Source organism: Sinocyclocheilus rhinocerous, unplaced genomic scaffold (assembly GCF_001515625.1).
Source record: "Sinocyclocheilus rhinocerous isolate Xijiao unplaced genomic scaffold, SAMN03320098_v1.1 scaffold14, whole genome shotgun sequence".
NCBI lineage: Eukaryota > Metazoa > Chordata > Actinopteri > Cypriniformes > Cyprinidae > Sinocyclocheilus > Sinocyclocheilus rhinocerous.
This window is the reverse complement of record NW_015629561.1, coordinates 1373701-1388101: the sequence shown is the minus strand read 5'-3', so window position 1 is coordinate 1388101 and position 14401 is coordinate 1373701. Positions and strand designations below refer to the sequence as shown.

General features: G+C 39.3%; 1 protein-coding gene across 1 annotated transcript; it reads right to left on the bottom strand.

The window, feature by feature from the left end:
• Nucleotides 1-2065: 2065 nt before the first annotated feature.
• Nucleotides 2066-14064, bottom strand: LOC107739279 (dual specificity tyrosine-phosphorylation-regulated kinase 2-like). The gene is made up of 3 exons (XM_016551342.1): nucleotides 13197-14064; nucleotides 12018-12133; nucleotides 2066-4773 (listed from the first exon to the last, which is right to left on the bottom strand). The coding sequence occupies exons 1-3, from the start codon at nucleotides 13237-13239 to the stop codon at nucleotides 3187-3189; spliced, it is 1746 nt and encodes a 581-aa protein (XP_016406828.1). The 5' UTR covers nucleotides 13240-14064; the 3' UTR covers nucleotides 2066-3186.
• Nucleotides 14065-14401: the final 337 nt, after the last annotated feature.

Below are 14401 nucleotides of genomic sequence, written 5' to 3'. Positions count from 1 at the left end.
TAGAGTTTAGCTCTCCAACCATAATCAAACACACCTGATCCAGCTAATCAAGGTCTTCAGGATTACTAGAAACTTCCAAGCAGGTGTGAGTTGGAGCTGGTTGGAGCTAAACTGTGCAGAGCTGCGGCCCTCTAGGAATTGAGTTTGACACCACTGGTCTACAGTATTGCGACTGATTTTTTTTTTCTTTCTTTTTTTCAATCAGTACAAAGAAATGCAAGTACTGGCAGTGCATCAGATGGAGAGATTTAAAAGTTAATCAAAAGATGGCTGCTGCTCACTTTGGACAGAGATGGGGGAAGAAAAGAGCAGGCCCGAATGCAAACAAATTCTTCCAAAGGCATGTTCCAAATGTTAACATTTACCAAAGTTACCATTCATGTTATCAGTCTTAGATTGTCTGAATAACCATACGTGTCATTGTCTGTTCCCCTTTTTGTCAATCTGTCCCTCTTTTAGGGTACGCTACTTGAGGAATCTCCTGGAGTTTTTTTTGTTTGTTTCAAATAAATTCTAATATCACTCATATTTTCATAGTGTCATTTTTTTCATAGTGGGGACACATATGGATGTTATGGGGTAGTAGGTGGGGATGCCATGAAAAGAAATGGTGTAAGGCAAACCCTTACTCTATGTAAAGGTGACATTTATTTGACTTGCATAAGTAGATGTAGGCTTAATAAGGACACTGTAAAATATATATTTTATTTTAGTTGGAAGTAGATGCCATCTTAAGGATTTTAAGGAAACAATGTAATTTTGTGGAAAACCTAATTATTCAAAGCAAGCTGGAAGAGAAACATTAGTCATCCCGTGCTTAGCGCTTATTAAGTCAAGTGTGTTCAGTTAAAGGCACAAGACTAGATTCCCCCCAAACCGAGACAAACCACAAAGAGACAGCCAAGTGAACGGGTGCTTTGGTGGAAAGATTCAAGATAACGTAAACAGGCAGGAATGCGAAGTAGAAAGATGTGGAGCAAGATGCTATTATCTGTGTGGTAGAGATCTCTCTAGAGCATACAAGATGGATTTCACAAGCAAGAAAGAGGTAGGAAAAACACTAAAACCACTTTTGCCTGGACACTTTTCCCTGATGTATTCCAAGAACACACAGAACAACTGAAACTTTGCAGGAGACCACGTATGAACCCAAAAATGATTATGATTGGACAAAGACACCAAAGAGGACTGGAGTTTATAGTCTAATTGGAGCACCAACATCTCTAAAGCTATAAAGTTTTTCTGAAACCTAGCATTATTGAGCGCCAAATCATCATCTTTACACCAGCTAGGTGTGTGGAATCATATAAATGTCCATTCAATCCCAAAGGAAGGTTAAAACCTGAGAAAGAGGCGTGAAAAGACAATGTTGTTTTTCCAATTAGGAGGACTTTCACAACTACTTGCCTGGTATCCACTTGGTCCAGGTAACACACAGATGCTTTGCACACACCTGTCAGGGCCAATGGGTTAAGCGCAGTTCATTTCCACAGTCCTTTAGCAGATTAGTGTCTTACCTTGCAACAATTAGCTTCTAAGCATTAAGTGTTCAATTCACATCTAGAAAGAGTGAGGCAGTGTCAAAAAACATGTTTACATTAGATCATACAACAACCTTCTGAACAACCAAATGCATATATCGTTTGTCCTAATAGTGGGTTTCACATGGACAAATACTCAAAGTGCAGACACTGACCAGCGCCATTGTGGGTGGGTGAACGTGCTGCGTGCTCGACTGTATAAAGAAAAAGATTCTCCTGTAAACCTAACAGTGAAAGGGAACAAAATAGGTCACTGTGAAGAGATATTTCAGACCACACAATCAACCAGTCAATGGAAATTAACCACTCTATGTACTGATGCTGAGCTCTGGGGGAGGGGAATTACCCTGCATTATACACTCTTAAAAATGCTGGGTTGTTTCAACCCAATTTTGGGTCAAATATGGACTAACCCAGCTGTTGGGTTAATTTTTTTAATTACATTTTTAACCCAAAAGTTGGGTTCGTCCATATTTGACCCAAAGTTGGGTTGAAACAACCCAGCATTTTTAAGAGTGTATCTTTAGTCATGTTGCTTTTTTCATATCTTCTCTCACAGTATGAATGACAAGAATAGTTGCTGTAGTTGCAAACAAAACAAAAATTAAACATGAAAAATTACTGGACAAGAGAGAAGTTCATAGGACAAACAGAATCCCGAAGGATGCATGTCATCAACCTTTTGTTAGCTAGTAATTTGAATATGTTTATGAAGTCCTTACACTAGCTGTTTGGTATCCATCATCAATCAGTGCAAACAGCACACTGTTATTGAAAATACTGCCAACATTTCCCTTCCCCCACCAGCAGCTTCGGGGAAATACATACCGCCATGTACAGCCAAACACGTGATACTGCCTGTTGCCTTCAAGTGAAACTTGACCAATATCTTTGAAAAAAGCACTGATAAAAACACGCTCCTACGACACTTAAATAGTGCCCAGGAATGGCCATGGCCATCAGACAGCATTGTGACCTGCATTACTCTACTACTTACAACCAAATACTGTATAACTTTCTTCATCGTGTTCTAGCGTAACTTATCCAAAGCAACAGCTTCTCAAAAAATAAACAGTTGTGGACAGAAATAGCTTAGAGTTTGACCTCTCACTGGGATGCGATGCAAGTTACTGTGGAGGATACTGTTAAAATAAGAAATGTGCTCATCTGAATTAGATCAAGATCATTTTTAAGATGATAACATGGGCTTTAGAACACCAAACAGACATTTTAAATTGGTTTTAAATGAAGATTAGTCAGATGTTTGACCTAAAAATGCAAAAATTCACTCTAAACCCTTAAAAAGTATACTAGGAGTAACAAACACGCAAAACAGCCTGTAAACTTTAGAAAGGACAGGATGAGCAGTCAGCATCAAAATTTCACCCACTCCAATAAACAGCACTCAATTCAAGACCAAGGTGTAAAAAAACAGCCCTGATGTCAACTTTGAATTTTACACTCTGAGGCCATTTGATAAAAACACAGTATAGTTGTATAAAATTGTTTTTGCTTGTTATATTTCATTATAAATTGAAACTGTGAGTTTTGACACTCATTTAGAAAAACCAACCAAAACAAAGAAAAAAAAATCCACTTCTAAAACTGCTACATATGCCTTTATCCCTGAAAAGCTAAGGAATCTCTATGAAACAAGCTTCGGCAGCACTGTGCGAAAAGGTATACTTCCAGTGGAGTCCCCCATCATGGTGGTCCGCAGTTTGTTGTTGGTTGAGCCCATGACAGTGGGTACCTTGGATATGATAGTAGGGAAAGAGGTGCTGTGCTCCGTGATCCGTTTGGGCACCATGGACTTCTCGCCACCAGGTGCAGGCTTAGGCAGTCTCTTGTAGAGCCAGGGGTGCCTTAAGGCCTGAACTGGTGTCATTCGAGTACTAGGGTCCCAATCCAGACACTTCTTCAGAAAGTCAATGAACGTGGCATCATCACAGCCTTTGAGGGCCGACCCCCACTCCTTGCTTCCTGGGGGACCTCGCAATTTTCCTCGGCGAGAACGGCTCCCATTGAGGACTATGGTGCCATTACTAAGTGTGCTGACCGTGCAGTAGCGTGGGTGGCCTTTGGAGCTGATAAAGTTCTTGGCACGCTTGGCTTGTTCCAGCAGTTTCTGAGGTGGTATACCCAGTAGCTCCATCATGCAGGCCAGCTGGTCACCTTCATCTTCACCAGGAAACAGAGGGTATCCGGTAAGCAGCTCTGCCAGAATGCAACCAAAGCTCCACATGTCTATAGGCATACCATATCGCAATCCCAAGATGACTTCGGGTGCACGGTAGAAGCGGGATTGGATGTACGTGTAGACACGCTGGTGATCGAAACAGCTGGAGCCGAAGTCAATGACCTTGATCCCACTCCTGCCTTGCTGCTTCAGTAAGATATTCTCTGGTTTCAGGTCACAGTGGATGATCTTATGGCGATGGAGTGCTTCCAGGCATTGGAGAATAGAGTGTGCAAACTTGCGTACCAGCGGGAGACTGAAACCCTGAAACTTGTTGCGTTTGATGAGCTCGTACAGGTTCATGCTAAGCAGCTCAAATGTCATACATATGTGATTGCGAAAGGTGAAATTCTCCAACATGTGGACTACGTTCATGCTGCCTGTCTTGTCTTGCTTCTTCAGGTGCTCCAGAATTCGGATCTCCTCAGCAGCTTGCCGGTGGAAGCGCTTCTCGTTGCGCACCATCTTCAAGGCGAGGTGCTGCTGTAACTTGTGGTCATAAACTTTCGCCACTTGTCCGAAACTACCTTTGCCGATCACCTTGAGGAACTCGTAGCGATAGGCAAGGTGGTCATGAGGTACATGGATGTATCCTCCCTGGTCATCGTCATATCCACTATTGTTGGTGCCCCCAGCTACTGCCTGCCTCTTCTTGGCATTTGGTCCCAGGAAATAAATCTCAGGATAGTTGTGGATCTCCTGCTGCTCCAAGGTAGTCAGTTGCTGCCGGTATTGCTTGAGAGCTTGTTCTGGGGTCATTGGGCTGCCCAGCTTTGTGACTTTTGTTGAGCTCTCGGATGACTTGACAGAGCAGTTGCTGTCCACACTTCTGTCTTTGGAGATTGCAGGTTGGGGCTTAGCTGGTACTTGGCTTGTGCCATTGTGCTGGCTCACACCATTGAGTTTGCGGTTGTAGGTGTCCTCATAAAAATACTTCACCTTCTGTCCTCCGCGGACTGCTTGGTGATCCTTTATTGTAGGCTTGTTCACACCCTACAAAAGGAAAGAAATATTTTAACAGTTTGTCAAACGGTTACATCAAGTACAAGACAAATATGAGGTTGACCAAAGCCAACATTATCTTTTCAGCTAAGTGGATGTTCAAAATCAATCTCTTATCTCTTCTGGTTTCTGCGCTGACCTGAAAAATCAATGTACTGCAGCTCTGAGGTTTTATCAGACCAGTGTTAAATAATCAATAGCGCAAACGTGCAGAATTGATCAGCTGTCTAGTAACCCTGGGAATAACATGAGACCAGTGGAGAGGTTTGATGCATGAGTGATAATTGCAGTGACAGAGAATGCCAGACACAGCCTTTGCAGTGTGATTGGAACGTGAACTGAAAACTGGTGGAATAAGATGTTACTTTCATACTCACAGGGGATACGGAAAAAACCTTTGAAGCAGTGTTAATTTGAAGCACATTTTGATTTAGTTTTAAAATTCCATTTAGTTTTGGTCATATTTTAGTCTGAATTGTTTTTAGTTTTAGTCGACTAAATGTAAGATTTTAGTCGACTAAATCTACAGTAAATTTAGTCGGCTAAAATCTAATGGGTTTAGTTACAGTGTAATGCATTCATTAAGCATTTCTCTAAAATTTCCAAACTCATTATATAGGTTTGATATTAAGGTTTTATCATGATAGACACCGATTTAACTGCTGTGACACACAACATGCCTTTATGTTAAAATTAAATAAAACCACTTCTCACAAAGAACAAGAACATGGTATACTTTTTAATGAAATACCAATGGTTATATAGGCTAATTATGCATTCTTTATAGCAACTTGTTTACCATATTCTTCATTCTTTCAAGCAGACATTTATTTCTATAAATAAATTTAGATAAATCTTTAAGGCTACTAAAGTTTTTCAGTCAAGAGCAGTGCATTCAAAAAGAGTTTTAGTTCGTTATCGTCTTGTTGTCGTCTGTGAAAAAATTTTTGTTGACGACAATTATAACGAAAATTATTCGTCAAACAAAATTAACACTGCTTTGAAGGCAAGAGTCTAATTGTTGAGACCTGCAAACATGCTGAATGCTTCAAAACATAATGCAATTTAAATACAGAACTAACTACATTTCAGTAGACTGGGAAAACAAAGCAATGTGGAAATTTTCTTTTAGAAAGGGTGTATGACTTCACCATGACAGGTCCTTCATATACTTTTAGCACAGCACTTGGAAAGAATTCTTGCCATGGTTGAGAAATAGCAACTAAACCTAACTATATCATTAAATATGCACTGAACTTTTGCCTTACAAAATAAACATGTCATTAATCAGGGTTCCCACTCTTTTTCAGTGATCATTTTCCAGGACTTCGAGGACTTTTCCAGGACATTTTTAATTAAATTATGGCGACAATTAAACACAAGGATCACACCCTAAAATAATATATTCCCCGCTTGAGAAATCTTTAAAAACATACAGTTTATGGCCATGACTGAACTATAAAATCAGTCTAATATGAGCTCTTAATTATACATTACAATGATTTTCAGAACCAATTTCAGTACCATAGCAAAAAAAAAAAAATATATATATATATATATATATATTTAATTATCTTATTTACATATTTGAAAATAAAAATAAATTAAATCAGTTCATTATTGATGCTAATAATAATATTAAAGAAAATTATATTTTAAAATATTGACATGTATCCTTCAAATATTTTTCAATTAAGTATTTCTTTAAAAGGGTCAAATTAAAAATGAGTGGATTCTGACTAACTTAAACACCTCTGACTGGCCATTGCATATAACAGTTCATGGAAAGCGATATAAATACGCACAGAAGCATTTGAAAGCAGCTGCCTATCATCGAATACTGATATGAGTCTGTACTTGGTACTACCAGGGCTGCACAAAGGCCGGTATTGTTAAGTTTTAAAATTTTTAGTTTCGACTTGGTACAGAAGTACTAATAGCCTACTTTTGACAATAATCAATACTATTATTTAACAAGTTACTGAATTACAGAAATACTTCTCTTAAAGTTGACCACTGGAGAGAAGGTTCCGATTCTGATTTATTTACAAGCAAATGGGCCGATTTCAATACTGATTTGTTAAATTTTTTTTTTTTTAAAGCAAGAGATAAGTTAATGACTAAATATGAGTACATGAACAAGATGTTTTTTGCTCTATCACAGGCCGAACTCTCTGTAGCCATTTAAAATTAGACACAACCACTGCATTTTTATCACACTGGCCATTGCATATAACAGTTCATGGAAAGCGATATAAATACGCACAGAAGCATTTGAAAGCAGCTGCCTATCATCGAATACTGATATGAGTCTGTACTTGGTACTACCAGGGCTGCACAAAGGCCGGTATTGTTAAGTTTTAAAATTTTTAGTTTCGACTTGGTACAGAAGTACTAATAGCCTACTTTTGACAATAATCAATACTATTATTTAACAAGTTACTGAATTACAGAAATACTTCTCTTAAAGTTGACCACTGGAGAGAAGGTTCCGATTCTGATTTATTTACAAGCAAATGGGCCGATTTCAATACTGATTTGTTAAAAAATTTTTTTTTTAAAGCAAGAGATAAGTTAGAATGAAAATATGAGTACATGAACAAGATGTTTTTTGCTCTATCACAGGCCGAACTCTCTGTAGCCATTTAAAATTAGACACAACCACTGCATTTTTATCACAATCCAAAGAAAGAATCAGAATCAGAATCAGAATTAGCTTTATTGCCAGATATGTTTACACATACGAGTAATTTGTTTTGGTGACAGAAGCTTCCACAGCACAAACAGAATGACAGTGACAAGACAGATAATAACAATAATAAAAATGGGTTAAGTAAATAGGAAATAACAATACACACACAAAAAAAAAAATATCTACAAAGTAGACAATAGATGGTTTTTGTGTGTACATGTGTGTTATGTACAAATGCAAGGAATGGTAAAAAGTGGTATGTTAAATAAATAAATGTATAAATAGTGTTGTGTATTGCACGTTTATTGCCAAGTTAGCTGTTCATGAGATGGATTGCCTGAGGAAAGAAACTGTCCTTAGGCCTGGCCGTTCTGGTGCTCAGTGCTTTGTAGCATGAACCAGACGGCAAAAGTTCAAAGAGGAAGTGGGCTGGGTGTGAGGGGTCCAGAATGATTTTGCTAGCCCTTTCACTCTGGATGAGTATAGTTCTTGGAGAGTGGGGAGGGTTGAACCAGTGATTCGCTCAGCAGTCCGGACTATCCGCTGCAATCTTCTAAGTTCTGATTTGGTAGCTGAGCTGAACCAGACAGTTATAGATGTGCAAAGGATGGATTGAATGACTGCAGAGTAGAACTGTATCAGTAGCTCCTGTGGCAGGTTGAACTTCCTCAGCTGGCGAAGGGTCTTTTTTTACAATGGAGTCTATGTGGAACTCCCACTTCAGGTCCTGAGAGATGGTGGTGCCCAAGAACTTGAATGACTCCACTGTTGCCACAGTGCTGTCCATGATGGTGAGTGGGGGGAGTGGAGGGGGGTTCCTCCTGAAGTCAACTATCATCTCCACTGCTTTGAGCGTGTTCAGCTCCAGTTATAACTGCACCAGACAGCCAGCTCTTTAACGTCCTTTCTGTAAGCAGACTCGTCACCGTCCTGGATGAGGCCGATAAGTGTGACGTCATCTGAGAACTTCAGGAGCTCGACAGAGGGGTCTTTAGAGGTGCAGTTGTTGGTGTACAGGGAGAAGAGCAGTGAGGAGAGAACACATCCCTGAGGGGCACAAGTGCTGATGGTGCGGGTGCTGGATGAGAATTTTCCCTGCTTCACTAGCTGCTGCCTGTCTGTCAGGAAGCTGGTGATCCACTGACAGACGGAGGTGCCACAGAGAGCAGAGTTAATTTGGACATGAGGAGGTTTGGGTCCCTGGTCTGTCCAGATGTTGTAGGGTATAATGCAGTCTCTTGTTGACTGCATCATCCACAGACCTGTTTGCTCGGTAAGCAAACAGCAGGGTGTCCAGCAAGGGTCCAGGGATGTCCTTCAGGTGGGCCAGCACCAGGCTTTCAAATTACTTCAAGACCACAGGTAAAAGCAGGTTAAAGTCACAGGTTTGTAATCATTTAGTCCTGTAATTTTGGGTTTCTTTGGGATGGGGATGATGGTGGAGCGTTTGAGGCAGGAAGGGACTTCGCACAGCTCAAGTGATCTTTTTAAGATTTGTGTGAAGATGGGGGCCAGTTGGTCAGCACAGGTTTTTAGACAGGCTGGTGGCAGGCGTCGCTTCTGGAACAGCAGCGATACAGCGTTTCCTTGGTTACCGCTGTAAACAAAGCAGTGCTGCGCCAAAAAATATTAATTTAATATGCATTATACAGAGGCAAAGTGAAAAGAAAATACCATCTAAACTTTCTGAAGACAATCAGTATCCCACAGAGGTACATTCATGTAAACACCCACCCCCAATTCAATATTAAAAATTTTCGTCCAATATTTCGTGCATCATTGTGTGCAAGTCCAGAACAGATATCGGCTGAAACAAAACAAAAGAGCCGATTGCCATTCGCGCATTTGGAGTTAAAAATGGCCAGTTTATGGCCGTTTGAACATTTTCTACTACTAACATTAATGGCTTCGTGCCAGTGGTAAACTGTTCATTCTTGGCTAAAGGAAAACAAAATTAAATTTTTTAAAAGAATAATTTTCCAGGACAACTACAAGATTTTCCAGGACATTTTACATTATTAATTTAATATGCATTATACAGAGGCAAAGTGAAAAGAAAATACCATCTAAACTTTCTGAAGACAATCAGTATCCCACAGAGGTACATTCATGTAAACACCCACCCCCAATTCAATATTAAAAATTTTCGTCCAATATTTCGTGCATCATGAACAGTGAGCTGCTCTGCCTGCTACAGTATTTTTCTCATCTTTGTGTTCGGCTTCAGCATCTCTGGCATTTGTTAACATCCCGTTTACAGACTTCGTATTATTTCCACACAAATGGCATTTTGGAAAAAGCTTGCAATACAGTTTGTGTGCAAGTCCAGAACAGATATCGGCTGAAACAAAACAAAAGAGCCGATTGCCATTCGCGCATTTGGAGTTAAAAATGGCCAGTTTATGGCCGTTTGAACATTTTCTACTACTAACATTAATGGCTTCGGGCCAGTGGTAAACTGTTCATTCTTGGCTAAAGGAAAACAAAATTAAATTTTTTAAAAGAATAATTTTCCAGGACAACTACAAGATTTTCCAGGACATTTTACATTTTCTCTCATTTTCCATGTGTTTTCCAGGACTGGAAAATTAGTCATCAATTTTCCAGGACACGTGAGAACTAGGCTGGCTGTGATAGTCTGTGTTGACGGTGTTAATGTGATTTTGTAAGTGTTTATTTTTTTTACTTTGATTCCACATGGTTTGCTGATTTTTACTGTATTTAAACGTTGTGTACTTTATTTTATTTTACATCAAGGTGTATGCCGTGCCTCCAAGCTTTCTTATTCATTTTGCTAATAAACGTTCTGTGTTTCTTATTTATTTATTTTTTAATATATATTTAAACTTTGTGTAAGTTATTTATTTTATATTAGGCCTATAGCATGGTGTAATTTTATTCGATTTGTTAACAAAAGTTCTATGTTTAATATAAGTGAGTTTTTCGTTTGAGTTTGTACCATTTTGTTGTTGTCCGTTCAAGCAATTGATGCCGAATTGACGCTAATTCGAAAGTGAAAGTAAAATGTGCATGGGCATTAAGCTATTTAAAAGTGAACGAAAGTGAGGAGGAGGAAGAAAACTCCAACGAACCCCACCCCCCGGTGATACCGGTATTACCGGTGTTGTCACATGTCGATTAACTGGTAGGAAGATTTCCTCACCGTTACTACCCTAGTGGGAACCCTGATTAACAGTGGGCAGCCACAGTGTGCATTTTTGAGTGAACGGGAATAGAGGAACTCTCTTTCACATTCAGGATGTTTAATGCACCATAGCTGCTCCAAGTCCCATTTCCATTTAAGATTCCACTATCAAAGATTTATAGTTAAGCCCAAGATATATTTTGTTTGGCCCTGCATATAGCACAAGAAGAAGAACAAGAAAGCAGAGGGGAAAAAAACTTAGGTCATGCAGATAAAATTATAAGGTGCCTAGTAAACTGTGCCAATTGTTTTGGAGGGGGAAGGGGCATGGAAAGGCAGTTCCAAGGAGTGAGACAAAAATAGAAACCAGTGTGTTGGGAACTGAAGGATACTGTAGAGACAAGCCAAATGCATCAGCTGTTCAATCACAACAAAAAGACTCAAGAGCTTGGTTGACTCAACAAGGAGTACATGACCTAAATGAAATCTGTTATGTCGGTAGCTAAATGAATGATTGGAACTACTGGAAGCTGCTATGATTGTTTGAACCCTCAAATGCCAGAAAATCAAAGTCGTCCCCTCCCAGATTGTTTATTGAACATTTACGGAAGAAGATTGCTAGTTAATTTACTGAGGGTAATAACAATTACATAGTCTATCTATAGTATTTATGATCTCAGAAGTCCAGTATAGTAGCATACAAAGAAGTGATACAGCTTCAAAACAGGAAATAATGTCACCAGATCCAACACATACACAGAATTATTTATTGCATAATAGTACAGTGGAGAATCGGATTATCATATCCTTTATCATCTCCGGTCCCACGTTGACGTATCATACTGTAAGCTACATGGACCTCATTGAAAGGCTTAATCTGTCTAGTTTGAACACCTGATATTGTTTTAGTGTATTTGCTCACCATAAAAATAGAAATTTGATTAAATTACATTTTATTTATTGAAAGTTTAAAAGCACTGGCTTTCCATGTGATACACATGCTGTGAGGCACAATAAACAGACTTGATGTGCTGCAGATGTAACTTGTACCACTATCAGAATGTGGGAGGAAAGCTTGTCTAAATACGTGACGTTCCAAGATGCACAAGTGGCAGCAGAACATGTGCTTAGCTAAGACTCTGAACCACAGGGGTGAAAAATCATTTGAACATATTGAGCCTGAAGAATGGAGATCGAAAATCCGATATACAAAAGACGTCAGTGGGTTAGATTTTCAAGCTCAGCTGTTCTTTAGAATTTAATCGTGTTCTTTAGAACTGTTCATGCGAGTACTAGGGAAATATTTTCATCTAGGGCTCACTGAAAGATTCCCGTGAGAGGATGACGCCTAGAAAGTCCTGGGCACTGGGTCTGGGGGGAGAGGAAGTCAGGACTTACAGTGCGTTTTGGGAGAGGGGGAAGTCCAGAGGGACTCTGTCCATTCACATCAGCGTCCTGGTTCACAATGTGATCGGTGCGCATGTAGGAGTCATACAGACTGTCCCCGTGGCGAGCTGTGGAGAAAGAGTGAAAATGAACCCGGGATTAGGTTGTGAATACACAAGCAAAATATTAATACACTCGCCGCATCATCATCCAATATAACATTACATAAATTAGGATTTCTATTACACAAACATAAGGAAGAAAGGGAAAAAACAATGTTCCCATCTGAGAAACACAAATCCCCTTAGGGAGGTATGTAAACAAGTCGCAGGTGTGCCAGACAACAGACAGTTCCTTGAGCACATTACACAGCAGGTGGCTACATATTAAACAAAGCTTCATGACTCATTTCAGTTTCATCAGTTTCCACAACTCTGAACGATTATGTTATTAAATCATCTTATTGACCTAGACCACTTTTGCCTTAAGGCTAATTTCGTCCAAACATGATGATAATTTTCATGTCACTCCAAACCCGCATGACTTTAGTTCTTCTGTAGAACACAAAAAGGATATATTTTGAATAAAGTTTATTTTTCTGTACAATGAAAGTATAATGATGTTTTGAACCCCATTGATTTTATTGCACAGACAAAAATAAAAGCCATTTCTCAAAGAGTTTCTTTTATGTTACACAGAAGAAATAAACCATTTGGAACGACATGAGGGTGAGTAAATGAAAAAAAAATAACGAATCCAGTAGGCTGTATTACAACATGGTTGATGAAATGAGCACTAAAAAGTTTACAACATTATAAACTAAACAATCTTGGCATTTTGAAATATGTGCATCTACACAAGCCCCCACATATAATACACCTATTGGGCGTTCAGACCCCATTACTAGAACTTACTGAGATGTCAATTCAATAAACTGTTAATATGGACATGATACAGCCTATAGGGGCCATTGTTCCAACGGTCACATGCATTTTTACTGCTGACATATATGTGAAACTTCATCAGCTGGAATAAAAAAAGATATGGTTGCAAGCTTGTGAATTAACAAAGAATTATTAACACAGTGTAATTCGTAATTATTAATCGGCTGTCTTCACTTGCTAAGTGAACTAAGACCAGCCACAGCAAACTCACAGAGATGGATATTACATTTCATATGGATATAATTACCTGCAGTTATGGGGCCATCTGGTTTTCTGCTCAATATCATCATGGTTGCATGCAGTCAACATCAAATATTTATTTTTCCTCTGAAAAATGTTTTCACTAAAGCAAGATCCATCCAAAACAGCAATTCAGTGTCCGTCTAGTCTCATATCCGAGGAGAAGCTTGTCAGATGTTCAGATGCTAGATAGACGACTTCACAGTGCTGCAGGGTTCAGGCATGATCCCCTTTAAGCTGTTTTCATGAGGCTTATCAATTTGACCACCTGTATTGCAAGTCTGGAGAAGAAGTAACAGAGGTATCTGTATTTGCAACAAGAAGGTCCCAACTAATAGATACTGGAGCTAGATGTGCATAACTTCACAACTGCATCAGAAGAAACCAAATAATGGTGGGTGAGAAGCGCTCGTCCTCGATGATGATGATGATGATGAAGAAGAATCAAAGTTGAAGGGGACAAAAAAGCGTTTCCGTCGAAACAAACTGTCTCCCTAAAGCACAATGAGCTTGAGTCCAAACATTAAACCGATGTCGACCACCTCCACTCTTCCCCTCTCTTGAATTTCGTGTTGTTGGTTTGAACAGAAGAGTCATCCCAGCCAGAGCACACTAAAGCTCAGGCTAGCGTTTCCTCTTTCCCGGATAGTACAAACCTAACTTGCTTTCATTCTAAAAACAAGGTCAAATGAACTCATGCTCCCTTCCAAACACTTTCCGACATGTCAAACAAGTTTTCTCACGAATGGTCTGAGTGTTTTGGATGCGCGTTCCGTCTCGTAATGGTTTCTTAGCTTGTTGCTAAGAGCGTCGTCGGCTTCGCCCAGCGCGACGTCATCAAACAGAGCACGTCAGGGGACTGGCTGGGGCGCGGCCAAGACAACGCCATTCCGGCTCAAACTTCCTCCTTGAGTATCAGAGTACAAGGAAGTGCCTGTTGAGTTCAAATGGGGCTGTTTACTGGAGAGAAAGTTCAAATCAAGACATAAACAAAGCGAAATTGGAACGTTTCAAGTTGAATATAGTTTACTGATTTCCGTAGTGATGACAATGAAATGATTTTTTCATTTGTGTTTTATATCCTCCTGAGAACCATAAAAAAGTTTTGTGAATTTAGTTTTTTTAATGTCATTTAAATTGGTTGGTCATAAAAAACAAATGTAGGGAAAAAAACATTTAAAAAAAAAATATATATATATTTTATTCACATTT

Excerpts from the sequence above, each read along its gene's own strand:
- LOC107739279 (XM_016551342.1), bottom strand. The coding sequence starts at position 13,239 with ATGATGATATTGAGCAGAAAACCAGATGGCCCCATAACTGCAG. Across the intron at positions 12,134-13,196 it reads AGATGGCCCCATAACTGCAG|CTCGCCACGGGGACAGTCTG; the intron begins GTAATTATATCC and ends CTTTCTCCACAG. Across the intron at positions 4,774-12,017 it reads CCCCTCTCCCAAAACGCACT|GGTGTGAACAAGCCTACAAT; the intron begins GTAAGTCCTGAC and ends TTCCTTTTGTAG.